Source organism: Thrips palmi, unplaced genomic scaffold, assembly GCF_012932325.1.
Source record: "Thrips palmi isolate BJ-2018 unplaced genomic scaffold, TpBJ-2018v1 HiC_scaffold_5, whole genome shotgun sequence".
NCBI classification, from domain to species: domain Eukaryota; kingdom Metazoa; phylum Arthropoda; class Insecta; order Thysanoptera; family Thripidae; genus Thrips; species Thrips palmi.
This window is the reverse complement of record NW_023144632.1, coordinates 7,524,178-7,550,454: the sequence shown is the minus strand read 5'-3', so window position 1 is coordinate 7,550,454 and position 26,277 is coordinate 7,524,178. Positions and strand designations below refer to the sequence as shown.

Sequence of the window (26,277 nt, the reverse complement as noted above, 5' to 3'; positions counted from 1 at the left end):
TTCAGCAAACCTATTCCTCTTGCGCAATATCATACTTTCTCCTTACGTTTCACTAATTATCACATGTCCTTAGTAATAACATTGCGCTGGAACTCATCAAAAGAATGGAACTGTTTGCAAAATAACAAACACACCAGACATTTTAGCAGATTTGAAAATTATAATAGAGGGACATAAAAACCAACAAAAGGTATTTCTTGTGTTAAATTTCTTACAGTAAATTAGCTTTGAACATCTCTTGATTTTAAACCGAAGAGGTTTCTTAAATGTTGGTGAGAGTTCAAATGCTTGGTAAAATGGAGACCCACAATATTTGCTTGAATCTAATGTGCAGCCTAAAGCTGGTTGGAATTGTGGAAGGATTTTGGCACTGCCTGATTATCTGTTATCAGATGCGATTACTCATCTTGGGCTGAGGAGGAAATAACACACTGCTTCAAAGCCATTCCAGCACACCATATTTTGGGGAGCGTCTTTGGATTTATCATACATCAAAATTCCAAAGCAAACACAGGGGAAAAACCAAGGGAATTGGTTGAGAGGTATGTCATGTCAAAACAGAAGGACAATAAAAGATAGCTGTTTTTTTTTAATTTTTTCATTACGATTCTATGATTTTGTTCTGACAATAAATACAATATGTACACAGTAACTGACAATAAGAAAGTATGAACGCCATACCACTAGCTCATTTCACCATATGTAGTCTACAATTTGCAAAAGCAATAATGGACACACTATCAGTCTCCCTTAATTAAATCCAGAATCTTCAATGAAAAAAAAAAAATCTTTTAAAAACCAACATTTACAAAGCAAGTTAATATTTGACCACCTGGACCTCTGATAAAAGATCCCAGGCGATTGATGTAAATTCATATATTGAGAAAGAGACTAGATAGTGACACACGCCCCTGAAAATCCTCGAGCTATTGAAGTACGTTTCGCTTTACTGTATGAGGGGATGCTGTATTGTAATAATGGCATCTATTGTGACGGTTTTAGCAAGTTTAATTAACAGTACTGTTAAAATATAATACTGCCATATCTAAAAATGAAAAACTCAACAACAAGATATGAACAACTGTCAGTGTTTCACATAACAGCCAGCTGAGTGTAAGTTTAGTTCTCATTGTACCAGAATGAATTTTCATTCACCACCAAAGTCCCATAAACTTCCATTTTCTGTTTAATTTAAGTCTTTTATCAGGCATTGACTAGACAAGCCACCTGAAGAACTACAGACATAAAAATCACAAGTCAAATCAAAATATTTTCCTAATTATTTTGATATACATATTATTTTGTGTTTCAACATCACAGACCATTTTGGATTGGAGTCTCCTGATGAATTCACACACTGAAGCATGGCAAAACGTTTAACACAGAGATCATTTTATAACAGCAAGAAATATTTCAATAAACAGATGTAATTATTTCTTTTAAATCAACAACCCAAACAGCTTGCAATGGAAATGGGCAGCCTGACTTAAACACAAATTGAGGCTCTGCTGGTGGCAAGGATGATTCATCTTAAACGTCTAGCTCACACGTCTAGTTTCTTGTTTAAAAGAAATTTCAGTCATGGTAAAATCAGTGCCCACGCAAAAAACGAAATGCCTGCTATGTTTGCTTAGAAGCAAATTTACATCCATTAAGAATGTTCACAATACAAAGCTTCTCATATTGTCAGGTATATTTTTCTTACCACAATATTTTAGAAACACAGATCACTGGACAGAACACATACACAGTGTGGTCCTTCCTTTTGAAATAACAACCACCAGAGGATTAATCCATTTTTCAATTATTTTATTTGTAATTACAATAGTATATCTCAAGATGAATTGCAAAGTGGAATGTACATGGAAACAACAATAAAAAGGTAGAAACCAGCAAAACTCAAACAATTATAAAGTTACTATCGATTATCAAAAGTTATCCTGCCTATGGTACAAGTCCACATAACATCAAAAACACAATCAAATCAAACTCCCAGCAAGTGTGTACTAAATAATCAGACAAATCTTTCGGTTTTAATAACAACATACTACACATCATTTCTTTGCGTGTAAAAAGGTACAATCAAATCTTATTTCAACCTTGCATTCACCAACCCGTTCGCCAAAACTAATTTGATTTACAGTTTTGGGCCATCATGTGAGCATGTTTATGGGTTAATTATTCACAGCCTTGTCGTTAGCAATCCTTTCACAAAAGGGTCCTCCACAGTCACCGTCGTCGAAGGTTCTTTCGGGACCTGGGCTTGGCCCGAGGTCTGCCCACAGGTGGGTTGCTGCTGGCGTGGTTGCGACCCCTTCCTCACGGCACTTTTGGTCCGACCGCTGTGAGGATGAGTTTCCAGCCAGTCTGGCGCCTCGTCTTCCTCGACCAGCGTGTCTTGAGTGCGCAGCGAGGCAAGGCGTTCTAGCTCGGGACAAGCCGATGGCCGGCGCCAGTTACAAGCTCCCATGGCTTCGCCCAGGACGCCTTGCTGGCCATGGGGATGGCGGTCTGCCTGACGCCGCGGCTCACCCTCGGGAACCTCGTTACCCAGCAAGCCAGGGCCGCCCCCTTCCGCCGACGTCCACCCCTGGCCCAGGCCAGCTTCCAGTGCCCCGGCGTCGCCAGGGCCAGGGCCACCAGCTCCATGAGCCTCGCCAGAGTGCCGCCACGGTTCGCCGGGCCGTGTGTTCGGCAGACTGGTGCTGCGTATCACGTGGTCCACCACGCTTCCCTCCACCCAGGGCGCGTCCGTGAAGCTGGCCTTGTTGCTGGCCTTGTTGCTGGCCTTGTTGCTGGACTTGTGCACGGCCTTGAGGGCGTCCGTAGCGCCGTCTCCTCCAGCGGCCCTGCGCCTAGAGCTGCGTTCCTCGCCCCCGAGGGGGCGGAAACGCCCAAGGTTTCCTCAGGACTGCCCCGCAGAGTGGCTGGCCGACTCCTCGCCCGGCATGTCGTCCTCGCCGTCCAGCTTGCCTGCGCCCCCGCACGCGCGGCACTTGCAGCACACGATGCAGGGCGCGGCGAGCAACAGCAGGGGCGACGCCACCAGCAGCAGGATGCCGAAGCCCGCGAAGATGCCGATCACCTGCGTCCGGTGCCAGATGACGGAGGCGCGGCTGTGGCCCAGCTTGTTCTTGCACGGGCCCTTGTCGTAGTGCCGGAGGAGGAAGTCATCCTGCAATCAGGCAGGCGAGGTCAGTGTCAAGCGCCTGCCATCTGCAGGGTAGGCAGGCCCGCCAGACAGCCGTGTCCAGCGGGCCCGCGCGACACCCTACACGCCAGGATTGCGCCGATTGGCCGATTGCACTGTTTGCACTTACGTCCAGCGAGGCGAGGCAGTACCAGCAGAAGACGTGCTTGCAGCGCTTGCACATCATCTGCGCGCAGCCCTCGTCCTTCTCGATGGGCACCTGGCACATGGGGCACAGCTTGATGAGGTCCGAGTCGAAGAGGAGCGGCGGGTCTGGCAGCAGGCCTCGCGCCGCCAGCCGCCGCTGGTTCTCCTCGCAGGACGTGGCGTCCGGGTGCCACTCGGCGCGGCACGCCGAGCAGAAGTCCGTCTCGCAGGAGGGGCAGTGCACCGGCTGCGGCTGGCAGCGCTCCGGCCCGGACCCGCCCGGCCCCGGCACGGCCCCGGAGCACAGCACGCACACCGTCTCGCAGCCCGCCCGCGGGCACCAGGTGCGCGTTGCGTCGCGGTCCACCTCTGCAACAGGGACACGGTTAGACCAAGTTTCTCTGGGTAGGCACTATGCACCACTGACAGCCGGAAGAACTGTGTACGAAAGAATTGCTTTGAGTCCCGTTTGAACCAACCTCGGTTCAGTCGGAAGCGTTTGTGCTTGTCCACCATAGGCTGCTCCACCAGAGTCTCGATCTCCGCCAAGGCGATGACCCCCTGCAGCGCGCACTGCGCGTCCGGGCAGGAGATGTCGTAGGCGCCCTCCAGGATCTCGAACATGACGTACGACTTCATGCACTGCAACAGAAATGGGCATTGAGTGCGGCTGACTATGCGGTCTAAGCTGAACAGTGAATCTTTCATCCACCCGATGTGGCTTCGTTTGCTTTGTTGTGGGAATGAACAGATACAACAAAAGCAACTCGATGCAGCGCACTGTCCGCAGCATGTGAATACTATAGGCAACGGGCAATTTGATGCACAATTCCCCCGCGGTTAGCAATACCGCATACCGCATTTGTTTTGCGTTGAGATCCATTCCGGCCTCAAAACTTTGAATTTTCCTCATTCGCTGTGAGAGGCAGCAAAACAGAGCCGACAGAGCCCCTCCCCTTTTCCCCTTTCCTCCTGCTGAGTCCGCGATGGACGTCTGTGACAATTCAGCAGCATGGCGCGCTGGCAGCCCGCATGGATTGATTCCGGTGGTAAAGGTACAATTCAAAGTAACAAAATATGTTTCCCTTTTGCACCCTAGCGTGCCCCTGACGCACCAGCGTTCCCTCGGCTCGGCTGCAGGCTCGGCCGCAGGCTCGGCCTCTCCATGCCACACTCACCTCGACACAGTATCTGCACTGGCAGGAGGCCAGCTTGGTGGTGAGCGACTCCGGCACGTCCATGAGGCACAGCTTGCACAGCACGTACTCCTCGGGGGAGGACGTCCTTGACGTCCTTGACAGAGGGGTGAAGGAGGCGGCGCTGGCGTGCAGCGAGTACCGCGACGAGGAGGCCAGCGACAGGATGCTGGAGCAGCGCGAGCACACCCTGGAGGCGGACGACGGCTGTCTCAGTCTGTTGACGGCGCGCAGGGGCTCCGTCTGCAGCCGCCCCGTGGTGAGGCACTTGCGCAGCGGCGGGCCCGCCATCCCCGCCATTCCCGGCATCGGCTGCGGCGTCCGGGACAGCGCGCGGTCCTTGAGGAACTGCAGCACGTTGTAGCAGGACACGGCCCTGGCGCGTCCCGCCATCGGCGTCCTGCCCGTGCTGCCGCCCACCGCGCTGTCGCAGGACCGCTGCCGGGAGAGCAGTGGGGCCACGTCGGCGAGGCCGTCGGCCAGCCCGTCGGCGCTCTTGACCCTGGACAGGCTGAGGCCGCCCAGGCCGAGGCTGGCGGCGCTCAGCTGGCGGCGCAGGGGGTGCTGCGGGTTCGGCGACACCTCCTCGCTGGGGTGAGTCAGCACCGGCGGCGAGGGCTTCGGGGAGGGCTTCGGGGACGCCGACGGCGTGGAGAAGAAGGCGGCCCGCGCCAGCTGTGCTGCCGTCCGCGGAGACGGCGTGGCTGGCGGCGAGGTCGCCTCGGGTGGCGGTGCCCCGACCGGAGGCGGACCCACGCCCCCGGGGGCCGGCGGTGCCGGCGACGACGCGGACATGGTCCCTTTGCGCCGGTTCAGCAGGGCGCGGAGCGCAGGCATGGGGCATGGGGCTGGGGCAGTCTCGGGGCACCGCCCCCCGCGCGGCCCCCCAGCGCCCCCGCCGAGGGGCCCCAGGAAAGACTCGCGGTCCTCAGGGTGGACGAGGCCCACTGTGAGGCCGGGGCACCACGAGCAGGGCCGCGGACGTGGCCGAGGACGGGGCCGCGCTGGCCCGGTGGACGACTGCAGACCGCAGTCCACGCACTGGCGGAGCACCGCGCCGTAGCCCGCATGCGGCGAAGCAGCGCGGCAACCCCTCAGCAGCGCCTGCAAGACAGAGAGGACAGCGTTGTTATCACAGACCTATGCAGGGCGATGCTCAGATAGCTATCGGCGAGCGCGATGGCCTTGCCTGGCCTTGCCTGGCCTTGCCTGGCCTTGCCTGGCCTTGCCTGGCCTTGCCTGGCCTTGCCTGGCCTTGCCTGGCCTTGCCTGGCCTTGCATGGCCTTGCCTGGCCTTGCCTGGCCTTGCCGCACCCATCCCAGTAGCTTAGTGGCGTCCTCGAGATGGACGACCAGCAGAGCGAATCTTTTCTCTGCGTCTTTTGAGAGCGTCCCCAAAACCAACAAAAGATATTCGAACGTCCTAACGCGTAACGTATTGTGTACGCATCCGTCGAAAACACTTAGCAGTGGTGTGAAGGTTAGCTGAAGGTCAGTGGAGCGGAGGCAGACCACCGCCGAGGAAAGTCTAAAGCAGTATCCTTGGGGTTACGCGACATTTTGCTATCCACCAAATACGTGCCTGTGAAGGGCAAGCCCGGCAAGGCCGGCAAGGCCGCGAGCGGTGCCGCCAAGCAGCAAGCAGCACTCCCGGGCGTCGCGAGCACCGTGAGCACCGTGAGGCCCTTCCTCCGACGGGGCGAGCGGCGCCGAGTCTCACTTCGTGGCGCTCAGCAACAGCGTCTCGTCCGTTTCATTCTCATTGGCCGTCAGTGATGCTTTATGTGGCCCAGGTCCAGTCTGCCAGAATCACACTTAGCATTTGCACAGGCATAGACTTCACCGAGACCACTAACCACCACTAACCAAGCCTCGACTCCTCCAGCCTGCAGCAGCTGCTTGCCACTGCCTGCAGACCTGCAGACTTCAGACGGAGGTGAGCTAGCGAGCTGAGACATTGTTACTGAAGGCGCAGACCCGCGGCAACGCGAGCATCGCGAGCAAACTGGAGCAAACTCACAGCCGCTCACAGCGGGCGAGCGCACGGATCATGTTCGCACAACGATTGGATCTCTCGACCCGAACGACATCTCCTTGCAGCACTGCAGCCTCTCTGCCAGCACCCCGACTCCAATTTGGTTCCGAACGATGCCACAGGGGAGGAACATTTTTCTTGCCGCCTTTCCCATTGCACAGGATTCTCCTCGATACATTTCAGTTACTTTTAAATTCTGGTTGAAGGGTGCAGGAAGGTGCCAAACCTAACCAGCCCCCGCCCCCTTTTCCGCCATGGCCCGCGACACACATAGCAACCTGTGGCAGCTTCTGGCGATGCGGAGTGGCTGCGAAATTCGGGTAGAATTCGGGCCGACCTGGGCACCGGGGCAGGCGGTGCATAGTTAGCCAAACTAACCGGATGCCCCGGGGCTGGGCGCTCCTAATTAAAACCGATGCTGGCATCACACCGCGACAAACAGCCTCGAGCAGGGGGGGGGGGAGCCTTGTGCGCGCCTCTCTACCCCAAACCACGCACAAATCACGCACTGCGGCCGGATAAGGTTATCATAAGATTATATGCAACATCTCACAAGAACCAAGAGAAGTCGTACAAAATCGTCTCTGGGGGAGAACTGTCTCTTCTCGTGCTAGAGAATCACTTTCAGACAGCTCGTTTTTTTTTGCATTGGGAACAAAGAGAGGGTATGAAACGCAAAGTAATGGGCATTCCAAAATTCCCACAACACACTCCACCCACCCGAGCACCGAGACTAGCGCCTGCTGTGGCCAGGGTAGGCCTCCCGCACAGCACCTGCGCGCTGTAAGGGTATGGCTGCCTACCCGGCATTACCATTACCATTACGGGCTAGACCACAATTGATCGTATGCCGTTTCCGGCCCGACACATCGAACGAGCCAACATCATCCTAGTCGCCACTGACCGCAGAACAAAAGTTTCTGTAAATGCACCTGATGCATAACTGTGCTTGAAAAAATGCCATATTATGCGAGAAATTATTATTTACTATATTCGACTATATTAAACCAGGAAATGAAAACTATCGGAATGCGACGTTCTATTCTCCTTGTTTTTGATTAAGCCACGATTAGAATAGTGTCTTGTTTGAGATTCTGTGCCATACTTCAAAGCTCCAGTGCTAAATATCAGTACCTGTACTAAATTTTTTAGGTCGAGTGGTCTTAATTTGTAGCCCGGTACCAACCACGTTCTTGCCCCTGGTAAGCCCAGCTGAATGACCGTACAAACTTGTTGAAAAACGAAGTTTCCTGGGCCTGGTTGGGGGTTTCAGTTTATTTCTTTGCGTGCAAGGGGCTGTCGCACGTGCCTCACCACTCACCTCTTGCTCCTCAGCCGGCGGGGGCGGGGCGGGCGGGGCGGGCGGGGCGTCCGGCGGGGCGGGGGCGCGCCATCTGGAACAGGCACAGATGGTGAGACTCCATCACTGGAAGCTGGCTGATTGCGGAAAGGACAAAGCTGCGTCTCTCTCGCACCCTTCCAGAACGCCCCAAGTCCCAAGAATGCTCGAGACAGACAGGCGGCAGGTTGATCAAAACGAGCCTAAAGGTGCGTTGGAAAAATCCAGCCGGCCGCTCGTCCCTGTTGCATATTTCAGACGAGGGGGACAGAGACCCGACCGGGAGCGAGAGACTGCCGGTTAGATTTTTCCAGCACGGCGAGTGTTTATTTTCCTTGTGCCGGGGAATGTTTGCGCGCGATGTTGCCGGCCGGCCGGCGCTGCCGCGGCGCCGTGCGCTGTGCGCTATGGCGGCAGCGTTCTCCAGCGGCGTGCCGCGGCCGGCTGCGGCGTACCAGGCAGCGGCCAGGCAGCGGCCTGGACTCGGACGCGGCTTTCTTGCATGCGTTCCTCTGCGTTCCTCTGCGTTCCACTGCGTTCCGCTCCGCCGCAGCCGCCTGCTCTTCTCGCTGCCGGCCATTTTGAGGTGGCATTTTGATTCCCCACCGCTGCCGTCGCCGCGCTGCGCCGCGCTCGGCCCGGCGGCCCGGCTTCCTGGCTGTGGTCGTCGGGTCGGCACAGTCGGCGCCACGCAGAGCCGCCGCCAACCACCAACCAGCACCAGCCAGCGCCAGGCAAAACGCTGTCTAATTCATCGCACCGTCCCGTCCGTCCGGACCGACTGCCGACTCCACTTCCAGCCGTTTGGCGCACACGTCCACGCCCCGCCCCGCCCCGCTGTCCCCCACAAGGTCACCTCCCTGGCCGCGCCGTGCCGCCGCCGTGCCGCCGCCGTGCCTCCGTGCCGCACCGAGCGCTGCTTGCTGCGCGGCCGCGCGGCCCGGCTCGACTCTTGGAGTAATACTGTGGGGAGTCCTAACTGGCGCGGCGGTGGGCCGAGCTGTCCTGACGAATGCTAGAGAGAGAAAACCACTCGGCCGGAAAGGCACTCCGTGAAACCGACCGAATTCATCGATGCTGATTACATCCCGTCCATCTCCTTCGCCTTCTAAATCCATTTTTCAAAACCAGAACTTTCTAAGTTGACCCAGTCAGGAGCTATATGGTGGCAAAGTTCAGAAACTATCTCTTTCTCTCTCTACGATTCGCCGGACACCTAGTACCACGCACAGAAACGCCCTGAACTCCGAAACGGTATGGGTTAGCTCCAATCTGTTTGCATCCCGTAAATCCTCACTCTTTTTGTGACAAGATGAGCTATTGGGAAAGTCTCTAAGTTGAAAATCAAGCCTTCAGGGCGTTGGCAAACAGAAAGGTGCAGCTCTAGTTAGGACTCCCTAACAGTATTACTCCAAGCTCGACTCGACAGGTCGCACACGGCAGGTCGTGCACGCGGCACGCGGCGGCGGCGCTTTGAAGAAGCGACTGATCGGTAGGGCGGATTTAGGTCTACTTGCTTCGATCTGCAGTGCGCCGCACGCCGTGCTTTCCAACGCGGTGTCCTCCAATCACGCGAGGAGAAGGGAGGGGGAGGGGGAGTTTAGTATGCACACTCTGTCATGGAGTGTTTCAAATTTCAAGCACATCCATGATTTATAAGCTTCATCTAAATACCGCTTCTGCCTTTCCATCAGTCACAAACCGTAATTACTCACCAAACTCGGACCATTCATTCCAACCGCCCACCCGTGGGGACCGCCATTTCTCTTTTTGGCTCACGCGGCGATAGAAGCACACAATGCGAAATCTAACATGTAACGCTCTATCCGTGGGGATTCCAAGTAAACACTTTTTCTAGAGTTTCTCTACAGAAACAACGTCGTAATTTTCCAAAACTTTGTGGAAAATATATCTTTTGGTTCATGTATAATAAATTATGTGGGAATCACGTTAAAGAGTGATGCCCGGTCCCCGTAGGTCCGATATGCGTGCCGGTTCGGTCTCTGCCGGCCGAAACATCAATTCCTTTTGAACCGTCCTCCAGGCGGAATATTCCGTGCTGCACGGCACAGGGGCCGCCGATAAGTCGCACAGGCAGACGCGGCCATACGGGCGGCGTGTCCGCGACGTGTCCGCGGCGTGTCCGCGGCGTGTCCGCGGCGTGTCCGCGGCGTGTCCGCGGCGTGTCCGCGGCGTGTCCGCGGCGTGTCCGCGGCGTGTCCGCGGCGTGTCCGCGGCGTGTCCGCGGCGTGTCCGCGGCGTGTCCGCGACGCCCTCAGTGACGTCCTCCGTGACGTCCGTGAGAGACTCCCACACGGACGACGAGTCTGCGGCCCCGCAAAGGGCCACCAGTGTGAGAAGCACCGCATGCACTTTCTCGATCGCAAAGAAAGCTTGGAACATCGGGAAAACAAACAGCACGTTTTTAATTTTTTTCAAATTGTGTGCACGGCGGTGTTTCCGTACCATAGAAAATAATGAAACGTAGTTCCATGACCGTGGGATCCATCATTGTCGTCTTTATTTGTTCCTTTTGCTAAAAGCCAGTTCGTGGTTTTACCATGTCGATCCGGCTGTCCTTGCGAAATCCATTGAACATTCTGTTTTCCCCGCGATCATGATACATAGGATGCAAATTGACAGGGTCGGGACTCGCAGGCACAAGGGTCTGCCTGGGCCACAGCGATACGAACGGAGCATAATGCGCCCGACTCTGTCGATAAAGTTCTCCGTCTGTAGCAGGCGGGGGTGCGCCGGCCCGACCCGGGCGGTGCGACGAGAAGGGGGCTGCCAAATCAAGACAACAAAGCCTGGACCAAGATCAGCCCCGCCCAGACCAGGGATCTTTGGTCTCCCTCACAGTGGGGCTCACACCCCCGAGCCCCGGTGGCCTTGCCCCGCTCGACCCGCCCCTCTGGTGGCTGTGGATATTGACGCGGCCAAGTGCTGGCGCGGCTTTGCTTTACAGTGCTTCGGCGAGCTCGGCAGCGTGCTTCGCAGCGTGCTCGGCAGTGCTCCGCAGTGTGCTGGGCAGTGATTCGCAGCGTGCTCGGCAGTGCTCCGCAGTGTGCTGGGCAGTGATTCGCAGCGTGCTCGGCAGTGCTCCGCAGTGTGCTGGGCAGTGATTCGCAGCGTGCTCGGCAGTGCTCCGCAGTGTGCTGGGCAGTGATTCGCAGCGTGCTCGGCAGTGCTCCGCAGTGTGCTGGGCAGTGATTCGCAGCGTGCTCGGCAGTGCTCCGCAGTGTGCTGGGCAGTGATTCGCAGCGTGCTCGGCAGTGCTTCGCAGTGTGCTGGGCAGTGATTCGCAGCGTGCTCGGCAGTGCTCCGCAGTGTGCTGGGCAGTGATTCGCAGCGTGCTCGGCAGTGCTCCGCAGTGTGCTGGGCAGTGATTCGCAGCGTGCTCGGCAGTGCTCCGCAGTGTGCTGGGCAGTGATTCGCAGCGTGCTCGGCAGTGCTCCGCAGTGTGCTGGGCAGTGATTCGCAGCGTGCTCGGCAGTGCTTCGCAGTGCTCTGGTGGCAGGGCCGTGTCCAGAGTAATAGCTGGGAAGAGGTCAACAGACGCCACCGCAGTCTGCTGGCGATAAGTCTCGCTCTGTCCCAAAACACTCGCGCGACACGTGCCTGCCAGCCGGCCGCAGCTTGCAGTGCAGCAGCTTGCTGCCTGGGAACCACATCGCCCACAAAGGGTCGTACTTCTGACCAAAGGTGACAAAACCGCTCACCAGCCCTCAAAGGGAAGTCGCAATGGAAAATGCGGTAGTACGGCGCGCTGAGCAATCGGAGAGAAAGGGGGAGGGGTGTCCGACCGAATATCTCTGGCGCGGAATCGAGATTCCGTCGAGAAACAACATTCTAAATGACGGAGCTGCGGCCGGCCGTTGTTTCCGGAAAATGCGCGGATAAGCGCGCTGACAAGGCGTGCGGTTTCGTCCAGTTTGGCGGTGTGGTGGCACCCTCGCGGGCCCTCGCGGGGGCCGCGCGACAAGCTTTGTGACGCAGGGCGTGACGCGGGGTGACGTCAGCGCCCCGGGGTACCGACCTTGCGGGCTGTATTGCTTTTCGGAGCGATAGGTCAGTGACGAGACGACGAGACGAGACGGCGTGCGAGCACCGGCAGCCAAGGCAGCCATCGGTCACTCCGTAAAACCCTATTGTGCCTGTCTACGGTGTGTGATGTGCAGCGTAGCGCCGCGTAGCACAGCGAGGGTACAGTATGGACGCGAGACAGTGCGCATGCCTCGGAAAGTGTACAGTGTGCCGATGGTTTCAATTAAATACTGCCAACCTATTTACTGTGCACAGCTGGATACCGCGTATGTTGATCCGAGGGTGGACACTTTTGACGCGCTTCTCGTTACTGCATACCAAGACCACTGCTCGGACTAGATATTGCCTGAGCCGATGTAGCCTCGAAACTGAATTCAAAATCAGGGGCTTGTCACCACTTGCTCTCCGACCAGTAGAAAAGTGTTACATGATTCTGCAAGTTTCAGGCAAATAACTGCAAAGTATGCTGGCGCGTCAAAAGTAAATAGGAAGGGCCCAGCTGCCAGCAAAACTCTCGGCCCTAAACGGAGCATCGTTATGAGCTACTAATTGGATGATTTAATGTATTCGCGGCGCGCCACAACTAACTCTGACGCACCAACCTCAAAGGAATAATTTATTTATTTCCGCCGGCGCGCTGGTTAGCAAAGCCGCTCATTCTACTCGTGCTAATTTCGGCTAGTTTTCATTTTTCATTTTCACTACCGAGAATCGAAAACTAAAAAGCATACTGAAACGCAAATACGGCACGACCAGGGTTGGCAACCATAAACGAAATTAATTTTGAAATGTGCACATTATCTTCAGAACGCGTCGCCCGATGAGATCACATTTCCGGCACAATAAAGAACAGTATTTTTCTTAAATTTTATGTCAGATGCCTACATTGCGAACGTCGTCTCCTTCACCGTCTTTTCACCGTTTTATCACAATTGCAATAACGTAATTTAGATTTGATAATTTCGTAGATAAACTGTGAGAAAAAATGGAAAGGGCTCAAAAAGTTCGCCAGGCAACTGATTGTCGGGCAAAATTTTATTTAACTGCAGCCGCAAACGGGACCCCGATTGGACTGTGCATTTCGAAAATAATTGAGAAAATGTAAAAATTAATTTCGTTCTTGGTTACCAACCCTGGGCGCGACCCTTGGATGAAAGGTGACGGTGTTCCTTTGTGGACAGTGTGTAATCCAGTTTGCGGCCAGAACTTCAGAGTACGGGCAGTCGATTTCGCGGCTGAGTGGATTTGACGACTCTTCATGATCGTAGTCATGAAGGGTAGCGATGGCCAGCACACGATGGTGGCTATCTGAGGTTCCAGGAACAGGGCGGAAAAGCAGTGGCCACCTGCGATTGACGTCCGCTTTGCGTGCGTGTGCTGCGGGGAATCGGTTTATTGGAATCTGCGCACTGAACTGACAACCGCTTTGAGGGCTTTGAGAGAGAATCGCTTTCAGGTCCATGAACACCGCAACGTTCCTTCGGTCCACGCTGGCAGTTCACAATTCCGTTGAAACTTCGTATGCGCGCATGTTCGTGGAAAGGGGGACAGAACAGGATCGACTCCCCAGCCCTCAAACGGGACGAGAGAATGAGAAAAGGCACTAATTGGCCAGTGGGCTGTGATTTTCATCAGAGTTGTTCGCTGAAGGGACGCAATCTCGGACGCACTAGGATGGAATGGAAACCGTCTGAACAAAGCAATAATTGGATGGACAAGCTTCAACCTAATTGCCACCACGAGAGGAAACGAGCTAGTTTGGATTCTGGCTGACACCAGCCAGTGGCTCGTTTGGCTGTGCATTCTTTTGACCAGTTTTACTCACATTGTTTATTTTCTGGGTTAGTCAGGCTTCGTCCCTTGACTAACTAAAAGTGTATTTTCGACAAATTTGGAGGAGAAAAGTGAAAAATGTGGTTTTTATATATCTTTCTTTGCAGAAGTGGGTAGCCACAGAGATAACGTTTCAGTCATTTAGATAGGGACGTCATGAGTAAAGATCGCGCCGTAAACCACTCCTAGTCGATAAACTCGGAAACCTAACAGTATGCATGTTACACAAAAATTGTGTTTCATCGATCAGCGGGCATTCAAACAGAAGACTGTTTTGCCCCGCCGCGTCCGCACCGCTACACCATATGTGAGAGACTCCCACTGGTCAAACGCGACGCGCGCGACGTGCAATCTCCTTGCTTTTGTGACTGATTAGACAAACTATACAATTACGCATCACACGCCTTATGCGGCATTTGCAGCGTGTCCACTGTGGACCAGTAGTTACTATGTTCACACTATTTTCCAAGCATATCGCGCGCGATATCACGGGGGCGCGAAAGCGACATGCCGATTGAGGAAACGATGAAAAGGATGTAAAGAATCACTGACGCGTGACTGACTATTCACGCCGCCCCGTTCTCCTGCCCTTTTGTGTACCGTTGCACCGAATTAGCTGCCGCGTCGCCAAGATGCTTTCGCTTGGCGTCAAGCTCTCTTCCCGTTGCTGCCCCCCTCTTCCTCCCGCTCTCCTCCTCCCCCCTCCCTTCTCTCCTCCAAACTTGGCAACGCCGCAAGGCCGTTCGGCTCCCCTTCCCCCGAATCCCTCTCACCTCCGGCGGACGCGCGGACGCTTTGGCGGCTTCAACGCCCACTCTGCTACGGCGGAATGTTCGCGCAGCCAGCGCAGCCAGCGCAGCCAGCCAGCCGAATGCGAGGCAATGGACCGGCAGCGCCCTGCCCTCATCGGCGTCATTGTCCTTGTCACGAGGAAGGATTGTTACGTGAAGCACAGTTTTATGCAGAGGTGGTAACGTGCGAACCTCCAGCGTCTTTTCGTTCACATCATACAGTAAGGCCACAACGTAGGTTTGAAAAAACTTCAACGACATGATAATCCCGTGAGATGATCCGGGAAGGAGCTCCGAAGGTTGGTCACCCTTCAAACTGCTACCGCCTCCCCTTTTTAATTAAGGCTCCTGACGAATTCCGCGATAGTCGTGGGATGGCGCCTCAGACTACAATAGCCGGTCTCAACGTGCGGTTGCCAGCTTGTAGCCGCACCGATTCCGGACTGAGGCACCCGGAAACGGTGCGAGCGAGCCCTCGCTCCTCGCTGGCTCCCACAGAAGCCAAATGCAATGATGGGGACTAGCTTAGTTTTCTCAAATGTTCGTCGTTTTGTACAAGGAGCATGTATAGACGTTCTTTGTCACGGCTTCTCCCTTTACATCCAACTTCCTAACAGCACTAACTTCGAGACATCACTGCCGAGCGAAGGGGTCAACCACTCAGCTCAGGAGTGACAATAATTGCCAGTGATTACCCAAAAATATTCTCAAAAAAACTCCAAAATTTTGGCAACCTGGGAGCATTTTTTGTCTGTTTGCATTAGAAAAACCGCAAACACCGATAAAAACAGCGAAAATATCCAAAGTTGGCACGTGATTACCAGTGGTTAATGAAAGAAGTGTACAAACGATAACTGGAGCACCCCTCGAGGGGTGCGGAGCCAGTGACCTGGACTCCGGAGTGAGCCAAAGTATTGTTACAGCCGAGGGAGGGAAGTCAACGCGGCGACAATCGGAGTGTGACGTGCGCGGGGGCTGGGTAAATTTGAATATAGAGGACCTGGCCCAGGCGGAACAAGAAGGAAGATGAAGAAACTTCAATAACATGGCGGCCGTTCCCTGATTGGTCCTTGCAGCTGACGGTGTCCATGTTCGTGAATATTTTTCTTCCTTTCTTCTTGTTTCGCCTGGGCCAAGTCCTCTTATTGCTTTGCAACAAAAGGAATAGTGTGTCAAGGACAAAGCGTCAACGTAGGTTTTATTTACGAATGTCGATCTCTTCACTATTTTCCCAAATCCTGAGCTTGTCCAGTAAATTGAGGCAGTGTGTCCGGAAGCACGAAAGTGTAGTTGGGAGGAGATAAGCATCCTTCTCCTGCCCTTGGCATTGCAGTCCAAGCGACTCCAAGGCTTTGACGGCAGCATGAGATTGCATTGGATTGCACCGCTCAAAGGCTCCAAGCTCTGGGAATAGAGTCTCGGCAAGAGAGGCCAAGCGGATGGAAAGGTAAAATCGAGACCAATAAGGTCCAGCAGCTCGCTGGGCCGACAAAGCCTGGAAGCACAAAGTCAGGGGCAGCCATAGGCCTGGGGGCACCTTGGGCCACCTCGGACCCCACTCTTGGTCACGTCCACAGCCTTGTCCAGAGCACAGCTCAGTCAATACAAGCAGGAAGGCCTTAACAGTACTTCGTGTTGCAGAGTCTGAGGTTTGAGGCCGAGCGAAGGTTTCGTTCCCCGCCCGCTGGCCGCTCACATCCTCACACCGCACCAAGACAGCCACATAACAGCACCGCCCACTCCACGCCACCACACAGCCGCGAGGCGTTATCAGGCGACGGCCGGATCTACTACAATCAGTTACGATTTCAGCAAGAACAACAAAAGCGCCACTGCAGTTTCGTGGCTGGCCTGCTGCCCTGCTCCGTCACCAAATACGAGTCAAAACTCAACTAGGTCAGTGGTGCAGCGAAGCAAACAGACTTATCGCGGTGCGTCAAGTGTCGGCTCGGACAAAGTCGTGGAAGGCTTTCTGCATGTCACGCAATGCGTTTCATTAATTCGATTCATTCTTGTTGAAAGACTAGTGTGACCAGCGAGGGGGCAAAAACTCGCGCAATCATGTGTACACGGCCCCCGAAATCACACGCGAATCATTGAGAATCACGCGAAATCAAGCAATCCGAAATCAGCCAAAATCACGAAAATCGACCGAAATTAGGCAGAATCACACGAAACCAGGCCAAATCAGTCCGAAATCATTTCTTTCCGAACACAATCACACGCAATCACGCTCAACATCACCCTGGTGCGTCGCGAAATAAGGCAAAATCAGCCATGAAATCAATTAAAACCATGCGCAATCATTGCGTTTTCCGAATCATGTGTACACGAAAATCCCGAGTTTTTGCCCCCTCGGTGACCAGCGCCATACGAGGCGGAGAAAATATCTTGATAGCAAATGTTATCAAGATTGGATTTGCAAAAAACCGAGATGGTTACTACAAATTGATATCACCGCTAAGATATTTAGCACAGTTGGGTAACTCACATAATTGAGCATAGCGTTAACACCATAGAGAAATCGAGAGTCCAAGGTGACTGCTAAGAAAAAGAAGCCGTGCTCTTTTGAAGAAACTCACTTTAAGTGTTGGGCCAGTTCGTGACTCAATTGACGATGGGGCAAATGAGACGAAATTTTGTCGCGAGACGCCTGCTTTGCAATGTGATTTCAGATAGCTGCCACTCGAGCAAACTTGCTTCCTCTCGTTTTTGCTCTCTGCGCGCGTCACTTTGCATGTGCCTTTAGACTCGATGGCAGAGCCACTCCGAAGGCCTCCGAAGGCCGACGCCAGTACAAGCACAATCGAAGCAAACCGTTTCCCGCCAGTCGTTGCCTTGAGGACCACGCATGGCATCCAATGCGCCGGGCGAGCAGCAACTTTTATAGGGTTCCGTTTTTTGTGTTGTTGTTTGGCCTGTGGTGTCGGGGGAGTTGCGGTGTGCCCCAGTTTGCCCGGCTTGTTAGCTACCTTCAAAGGGCCCTCTTCCTCTAGGGGAAGCCCTTTTCAGCCTTTTCAGACGCCTCGTGGCTCCAATTAACGGGGATCATGAAAAGCGGCCTTTGTTCGCTGAAACTTTGAGCAGAGCTGCTGTGAAGCAGCGTGCCTCCCCAATTTCCTCATCATGTAGCCTTTCTGAAACGAGGCATGCACCTAGCGGCTGGGGGTCGAGTTGCTGCATCAAGTTCGCTCATCAGAGCGGGAAATCAAAACGCGTGCGGAAGAGATACGTGTTTCTGCCTGCTTTCCAATTTCAAAGTGTTGATTTACAGTAGAAACCAAACGTTTCCAAGGATTTAAAAGGTCCCGCGGAAAAGGGAAAAACAAAACTTTGTTACCTCAGAGAATGGCGCACTCAATGTGCGCGCATACCTCAGATAATATGGGACCGTCGTTTGGAGTTCGGGACAGAATTCCCACTTATTTGATGAGGCCCCGCCCCGCCATTTGTTCCATCGGCGATGCAAATGTAACCCCGTCGGTGTAGGCAGGTTCGTCTGTCTCCAGTGGTATGCCACGGCCTGATGAAACTCATCGGGCGCTACGCAACCCGCACCAGAACGACTGGGGACATTGTGCGGGAAACCTCTTCGAAGGCTCGGGCTGGCAGCGCGGAGCGCGGTGGGTGGAGGGGCGCGGGGGACGGGGGCACTGGGGGGCCGGTCCCTTATTCCCCCCCGGCAGGCCAGGCCCCGCGCGCGGACGCAGGCTGGGAGCCCTCAGGGCGCTATGTAGAGGTTCACGGTTTGGTAAAATTACGGCGCATCGTTACAGGCATCGACGCGAAAATTGGAGACGCGTTACAGAACAAGATTGCCTAAAGGATGGCGGTCGCCAAATTTGCATACCTGGCGCATTGCCGCTCTGGCTGTGGCTTAACTTCATTCAAAATTTCAAAACTAGAAATTTAACGCATCGGATTTTTGGGAAAAAATCTGACCTGACCGGCGGCGAGGATGACCCTTTAGGAAGGCTCGTGCAAAGTTTCAGAATTTTTGGTCAAGGCGTTTGCGAGAAAACAAAATATACGTTTCGGTCTACATCGCCTCCCGAGGCGGCGCGCTCCTTCCAGCGCGCTCGGCGGGGCTCACTTTAGCCTCCTCTTAAAGGACGGCTTTCCAGCTGGGTGTGGGAAGCCCTCCGTCGGGGCCAGGCCACAAGAATAGGCAGCCTCAGTAGTATCCCGTTTACCCCAAACGACAACAGGAAGTTGGAACGCCGTGGTGGTCTGCTGCTGATCGACTGCACGGTGGCACTCCGCAAACAGGCGGCTAAAAACATTAAATCTGACTCAATCTTTGAAAATCGATTTTGGGACCGTGCCCGAACGCGCACAAAAACTTTCCGGTCCAATCACCGAATCGGAGAGAGTTCACTGTGAGAGCGAAGTCTGGGTGCGGCAAGGTTCGGTGACGTGGCGACGAGCGTGGCGACGCGACGCACTGAGATAAGCATCTGCCCCTCGCAGAGCGGAGCGCGGAGCGGCTCGGGCGAGCGCGGTGCCGTGCAGGTGGCGGCGAAGTGGCGAAAGGCCACTCGATCGAAACGAACACCCCCCTCGACCTCACAATGACAATCACTGAGGGCTGCAGCTGCATGGAGTCGAGTCCGCCCCGTGCGCTGCTGTCGCTGCTGTCACTGCTGTCGCTGCTGTCCAGGCGGTCAGGGGGCAGGGTAGGCAACCCCCTGCCCCCGCGCGCGGCAGCCCGACCAGCGGCCTGCCCTGCAGGCGCTCCACGCTCCACCCTCGCGGACTGGCGGCGCGCGTGGAAGGGACCTCATTCCCATTCCCCTCGAAGGACCGCAAACTTTCACCTCCACGCTCCGTCTCGGTGGCTGCGGCGCCGCGGCCAGTTCGCCCAGGATTGGCGCCGCGGCGAAGAGCTTGCGATAAACGCACATGGCGTCGCCTCCCCGTGGCCCGGCCCGGCCGGCCGGCCTGCTGGGTGCTCTTCGTTGCTTTGTGGTACTACAAATGTGTCACGAGCGTGACACGAAACGATGCTATGACGTCACAAAGCCGTCGGGTCCCGAACGGTTCCCATCGCCAGTGTCACGCCGCACTGCTGTAATGACAGCCAATCGCGTCGACCCGTGGGACGGACGCATCACACCGCCGGTCTGTCCGCCTGTCGTTGTGTCTGTCTGCCCTTCTGCACACCATGTGCCACGCACCTTTTCACTGTCGAACGGGCGACGCGCTCTTCGCCTGCTTCAAAGTGCGCCTTGGACCGTGGCCGAACGTAGCGTCCCTCAAAGGGAGCTTCTTTTTACGCGACCTGTGTGTCCTCCGGCCATCATGAAAGCCAGTGAAATGGGAAAAAGGCGAAGCCGTTGTTTTATTTATTTTATTGTTTTCCCTTGGTTTTCTGCTTTTTAGCGCTCTGCAGAAAATAAAGGAGGGTCACCTGGAAAAATCTAAAGCCGTCGTTTCAACCACGTTTGGCCAATAGAACGCCACTCCCAGAGCGACGAAGCGTCGTTAAAACTAATTCCGATTACTTATTTACTTTTTTTTGGGGGGGGGGGCTGGTAAAGCGAGCAGGGCACGTGTTTCACAGATCCTCTAAGACATTCTGTGTAAATTGGGCTTTACTTTAGAGCAAGCCCAACTGGGATAACTGTTGGGTCCGTCCAGTCCGCCCCCGGCTGGACGAGCAGGCGGGTCAGTGCTGCTTGAGGCTCGCTTTGAGAGGGCGGCAGGGTGGGAGGGACGCCGAAGTTTGCGACGCCCGTCTCGAGAGGGCACGCGGCGGGGCACGCGACCGGCAAAAGCGACAAACGCAGCATGGCGCGATATTAATTGCCAATCAATCTGCTTTCAATCCAAGCGGGCGGGGCGCGCGCAACGCCGACACGTGTTCGGATCCCTCAGACTTTCCGGGGGGACGCCCCCCCCCTCCTCTGACAACTTTAATCGAATTGTCACTCCCAGAGGCTGCTTTTGGAGACACGCCGGACGCCGCAGTCTGTACCGGAGAAGTCTTTTGGACGTCCATTGGTTTTGACAGTCGCACGGAGAGAAAGAGGAGAGAAGGGAAAGGGGAGGACTCTTTTTAAGAGCGCCAGTTTGGTTGCAAAACCGTAAATTAGGCGGTATTCAAGCCCATTTTCAGGTATTTGACAACACTGCCACTACAAATCAAATCATTGGCAATACGACTTCGGTGTAAACTTTAGGAACGTTATATTGACACTGTATTCCATGAGCGATGTCTAGAGCAATTTTATAGACCTCAGACACTACAGGGTTGAAAATAAGGTGGAAACCTTCCTCAAATACTGGTTTGCGACTGGACCTGTACTGTAGCCCTGACGCGCCCCACGGAAAACACAAAACAGAGACAAAATATCTCCTTACACCAAGACCTCGATGGCTTTACGTCACAGCCGCACAAAAAGGAGAGTGCGGTCAATACAAAAGCGGAAACCATCCAATATGCGAGCGCCCCCCGCCTCCCCGCCAGTCTCTTTTTTGTATCATTGTTTTGCGGAAAATTTGAGAGGGAGCCGTCTGTCGATGTTGTGAGACGGCGGTGTCTGTGTCGGGGCGTGGCGTGGCGCGGCGGGGCGGGGCGCGGGTTCGTTGCTCCGGTCGGGCCTCTCGCTGGGTGGGGCGCCGCGCCGCTGGGCCGTGCCTGGGCCGAGCCCGGGCCGCAGGGCGTGGGATGGCGGGCTGCAGCGGCCTGGGTCCGGCCCGTCAGCAGCCCGCCAACAGCCCACCAGCAGCCCGCCAGCAGCCCGCCAGCAGCCCGTCAGCAGTCCACCAGCAGCCTGCCACGCCAAAGGCAACGGCATGCCTCAATGAAAAAAAACTCTCCAGCAACCCCTACATAAGGGTTGGCCAAATGTCCAAAACCACCCCAAATGGCACGTCCACCGAAAAGGCGAAAAAGGCGACCGAAGCGGGGACCGAAGCGACGACCGAAGCGACGACCAAAACGACGACCGAAGCGGCGACCAATCAGATTTCAGCTCTCGGCGAGGTGCTCGCCCGCGGGTGCTCGGCGAGGGGCAGGGCGGGCAGGGCTTGAGGGGCAGGGCTGCGGACGGCAGTGCCCCGCGAGCGAGGCAGCTTCCCAGGGGTTGGGGACCAAGGAGGACCGCCACGGACCGACGGGGACCGACGGGGAACCGACCGGGACCGACCGGGACGGCAGTCATGGCACGAAAAACTGGGTTGCTTCCCAGAATGAAACCGCTTTTTGTGGTTGTGGAAGAAGTTGTTTCTGATAGCGAATCCGCCCCTACACTCCCCATGACAATCATCAGTCCACGTCGGGCCCAGAGCGACGTGTGTCGCCAGGGCAAGGCACCATATTCATTCCAAAGTGGAAGGTTTCTGGCACTCGCGGGGCGTCCCAAGCGGTCCGAGTGGGTGCGCACAGAAAGACGGAAACTCCGTCTCTGAATCAGCCTGAAGGTCCAGGCAGGCCTCAATACGATGCGCGCGCGGAGACCGCCGCCCCCCCCCCCCGCCCACCCCCCGCCCCGCCCCAGCCCCACCCCGCCCCGCCCCGCCCCGCCCCGACCCCCCCGCCCCACCCCGCCCCGCCCCGCCCCGCCCCGCCCCGCCGCCCGGTACACGCGGAGCGCAGGCACGCCACCGCGTGACGAGCGACTCCGCTGACGACACGACGCGCTGCCGCTGCCACGGCTGGAGTGGAGCCGCGAGACGGACGCCGGCTGATTCAGTTGTTGAGCCAGGCATTGCGTTTTCGCAAGCAAACAGTGCCGCGGCCCCGGCATGCCCCGGCATGCCCCGGCAGCGGGCGAGGCGTTCGGCGGCACCGCGGACTGAGAGATCACGGAGACGTGCGCAAGCACCGAATCACCTCTGGGCTCACTCTCTAGTGTCTGGGCGTGCCTGGCGGTGCCTGGTCCGAGACAACCGGGCGACACCACCCAGCAAGGGGCTGGCCGCCGAAACGCCCTACGTGCAAACAGAGTGGGAATGACGAGAGGTGACGAGGGGTTCCGAAAGATTCTCTCTCTCTCTCTCTCTCTCTCTCTCTCTCTCTCTCTCTCTCTCTCTCTCTCTCTCTCTCTCTCTCTCTCTCTTGCGCCATAAAGGGACGCTCCATTAGTATGACAGCAAATGGTCCTTCTGGGGCTGTCAATGGCAAAGCGGCTCGAGACGCACGCCCACGCCGACAAAGAGAACACGAGGACATCACACGGCGCTGCCGCGGCGGCAAAATGCACAACACTGCCACGCAGCCGCGCTGTGTGATGAGGCAGCCAGGTGGCGCGGCACCGCAGTGCCACCGCCATGCCACGCCGTGCCACCGCCATATGCCACCGCCATGCCACCGCCATGCCACCGCCGTGCCACCACCGTGCGACCGCCATGCCACGCCGTGCCACCGCCATGCCACCGCCATGCCACCGCCATGCCACGCCGTGCCACCGCCATGCCACGCCGTGCCACCGCCATGCCACGCCATGCCACGCCGTGCCACCGTCGTGCCACCACCATGCCACCGCCACCGCGGCGATGGTGGTGCGCGAGCAGCCTTTCCCCCTCCGCGCTCCGCGAGCACACGCAGCACCGCGCAGCACTCTCTGAACGGCGCACGACCGTCTAGACGTTGTTGCCAACTTTCTCGGTGAACATTTCAAGCAGCGGTACGGCCCAGCGGAAGGTCCGCGTCCACGACGTCCACGGTGCAGGCTGCATGGCGCGGCGCTGTACGGCGAGGTGCACTAGTGGTGGGCGGCAGGGAAGGACCCCGCCCTGGCTCATCCCCCCACCCCCTGCTCTCAATCCCCGGGGATTTTGCGGAGAGAGGCGCCACGCACTGTGACGCAGCACACGCGCGGAAAACAGAACAACATTGCGCCCGGCTAAAAACTTACGAGATGGAAGCGCATGATACAAGGCTTACTTTGTTGTTGAGACGCACGTCGCTCGCGGGCACACTGAGAGAGAAAGGTAAGTTTCGCGTCTCTACCAAAGTAAAAGATCGTAAGACGTTACATAGAAATAGGTGTCAAAAACTACCGCTAGCCCGTGTACACTGCGGTCCAACTTCAATTCGGCAGGGCGGCATTTCAATTTGTAGCCTTTGTCTGACTCCAGGTCTGACTGGGGACGGGTGGCGTTTGACTCCCTTGTAACAAGTAGTGGCTCGCCGAGTGGGAAAGGGGTCTATACTGCTTGGGAAACGTGGCAATCTAGCCCGATGATCCGCAAGGATACCCCGGTTTGGGACTGTTGTTATGCCGAGGGGTGAGGGGGCAGGGGACTGAGGCGGTAGTCTGGAGGGACCACCAGTGCAACCACCAGTAGCGACACTCATTTCCGAGTCCTTAATCCAATTACTCTACACATACGTCGTTCTTCCTAAGCGCAGTTCCTTTTTTTTGGGGGGAGGGGGGCGAGTGGTAGCCACTCACTGGGACGTTCAGGTGCCGACAGGCACGGTAGCGCGCCGGGCACCGCCACACGCCCGCCACGCTGCGGAGTGTGCACGCTGCCTACCCTCTATTACCATTACCATTAGAGGCTAGACCGGTAAGAGCCCGCCACGCTGCGGCGTGTGCACGCTGCCTACCCTCTATTACCATTACCATTAGAGGCTAGACCGCTAAGAGGCAGGCCCGCCACGCTGCGGCGTGTGCATGCTGCCTACCCTCCAGGCGCCTCATTTACCGGTCTGGACTAGTCCAGGCTCCACCCGCCCTGCTTCGCTTCGTACAGGAAGTGAATGCCAAACGCCCCGCCAGGCGGCGCTTCCGTCTGCGTAGCCGCGTAGCCGGACTGCTGGCGCTGCTGGCGCCGTGAGTCATGACACGGCCCGCCGGGTAGTGAGTGCAAACACTTTTTGCCGCGGTCGGGCGCGTGGTCTAGAAAAGCCCAAAAAGAAAAGCATTGATTGCATTCGAGGCCGCGCGCCGCCTCCGGCCGCCTCGCCGCTGTACAGCGCCGCAGCGCCGCAGCGCGGCAGCACGCGCACTCCATCAAGAGCCACCACAGTGTCTTGAACCGGTTCGGCGGGCTCGGCAGAGGTGCGTGGCGGCAGCCCGACGGTGCCGATGCCGCCGATGCGATGCAGGCCGAACGCTCCGAGGTGCGCGTTTTCAGCGACCCTCTCGCGCGCCCTACTGTAGTCTCGTTCCGAACAGTGCTTCGTCGCCCTGTCTCACTCCCACCCATGCGGGATGCTCCATGAGTGCGACAGAGGCGCATTCAAAACGTTATCAGCTGACTATGCGGCCCCTGGGCGTCCTGGCAGCCGGTTTAGAACCCTCTAGGTTCAGAGCGGACGTTCAGTGCGTTCAGAGGCTTACCCTGGTCAATGGACGGAGCGCGACCCGCCTTCCCCCTCCCCCTCTGCCGTAACCGGCAAGCGCGCCGTGATACGAGCCGCGGCGTTGGTTCCACCCGGCCAGCCGGCAGCCAGCCCAGCCAGCCAGCGCGGCTTCGGCTTCTGCCTGCTTCTGCCCGCTGCCTGTCTTCGCGCTACCGCTCGCTGCCATTTTCGCCCGGTGTGTCGAGCATGTCGAGCCACCGGCGGCCCGTCCGCGCCCTCGTCAGCGCTTTGTCAGGAGCGTGTCGGCGCGAATGGCGAATGTCAGCCGCGGCAAGTGTCTGGGCCGCCGGCTCTGCCTTTAAGTGGTTCAATGACAGTGGAAGGAAGTGCGGCCCCAGCGGACTGATTCCACACAGAGCCGCACTCTCTCTCCGTCTTTCTCTCTCCCTCGCCGAGACAAACAGGCTAAATCACTGCACCGGTATCACGGGCAGTGCCGCTGGCGCGCGCTGGCGCCGCAGAACACAGCAGGGTAGGCAACCTCTGGCGCGTGCGTCCTACACAACCGGGGGCTCGTCTGCGCGTCAACGCCCAGGTGGAATCAACGCTTGTTTCTTTGCTTTGACAGAGCGGAATTCGGTGGCGGACGGACTGGGACGGACTGGGACTGACTTTCGACACATGACAGGGGGAGGGGAGGGGAGAGGCCGAGCCGGCGAGCCGGTGGCGAGGCGAGCAGCTGGCGCGCTGGGTCGCGGACGGCCGCGGACGGCCGCGGACTGGCGGACGGACTAGACGTCCCGATTCCCCAATGCACGCCTGTGGGACGTGTCCGCCGTGTCCGCCGTGTCCGAGTCCACGGCCTGGCAGGCCTGGCAGGCCTGGCGCCCTGGTGACCAGCCGCACGCACAGCATCACTGCGGCCAGCACGGCGGCCAGCACGGCGGCCAGCACGGCGGCCACGGGCCAATGGGAAGGCACAAGGCCTCCGCCGCGGGCCGGGCCCCACAGCACCGCACAGCGGCGCGGCGGCACGGCGGGCCGCACCCATCCCCAGCGTTCGATCTGCGAGGCCAGACTCCCTGCTCCGTCCCGCAGCATTCGCACTTACACAGGGACGAGCGGGCGTGTAATCCAAAGGGTGGAGGGCGGTGTCCCTAGCCCTCGGCGAGGCCCCCGGCGAGGCCCTTGAGCCAAGGGCGGAGAAACGCTACGACTGCGCGGCCCCGTGCGCACGCCGTGCCCGCGGCATGTTGTTCAGGGCCATTCGGGGCCAGCCTAGGCCACCCGGGCCGGGCCGGGCCTGCGTCACCTCACTTTGACACTCACTCGCGACAAGAGCACGGGCACGCACGGCACGCACAGCACGCGCACGCACAGCACGGCGTGGCGGGGCGGTGCGCGGATTTCGTGGGGCCCTGTGGCGAACGTGGAGCCGGCC

General features: G+C 56.9%; 1 protein-coding gene across 2 annotated transcripts; it reads right to left on the bottom strand.

Annotated features, from left to right (window-relative positions):
• Positions 1–435: 435 nt before the first annotated feature.
• LOC117650430 (E3 ubiquitin-protein ligase RNF19B) lies at positions 436–26,277 on the bottom strand. Of its 2 annotated transcripts, XM_034393856.1 has the most exons (5): positions 25,948–26,277; positions 4,516–5,637; positions 3,817–3,979; positions 3,321–3,706; positions 2,906–3,175 (listed from the first exon to the last, which is right to left on the bottom strand). In XM_034393856.1, the coding sequence occupies exons 2-5, from the start codon at positions 5,368–5,370 to the stop codon at positions 2,906–2,908; spliced, it is 1,674 nt and encodes a 557-aa protein (XP_034249747.1). In that variant the 5' UTR covers positions 5,371–5,637; positions 25,948–26,277. The 2 variants fall into 2 exon arrangements, with proteins under 2 accessions (XP_034249748.1, XP_034249747.1); XM_034393857.1 differs by lacking the exon at positions 25,948–26,277 and having other exon boundaries at positions 436–3,175; positions 4,516–5,370.

What these genes read in the sequence shown, in the direction of transcription:
- LOC117650430 (XM_034393856.1), bottom strand. Translation starts at nt 5,370, where the DNA reads ATGCCTGCGCTCCGCGCCCTGCTGAACCGGCGCAAAGGGACCATGTCC. An exon ending in AGTGCAGATACTGTGTCGAG is followed by an intron (nt 3,980 to 4,515) that starts GTGAGTGTGGCA and finishes TTTCTGTTGCAG; the next exon opens with TGCATGAAGTCGTACGTCAT. An exon ending in ACTGCCTCGCCTCGCTGGAC is followed by an intron (nt 3,176 to 3,320) that starts GTAAGTGCAAAC and finishes GCCTGATTGCAG; the next exon opens with GATGACTTCCTCCTCCGGCA.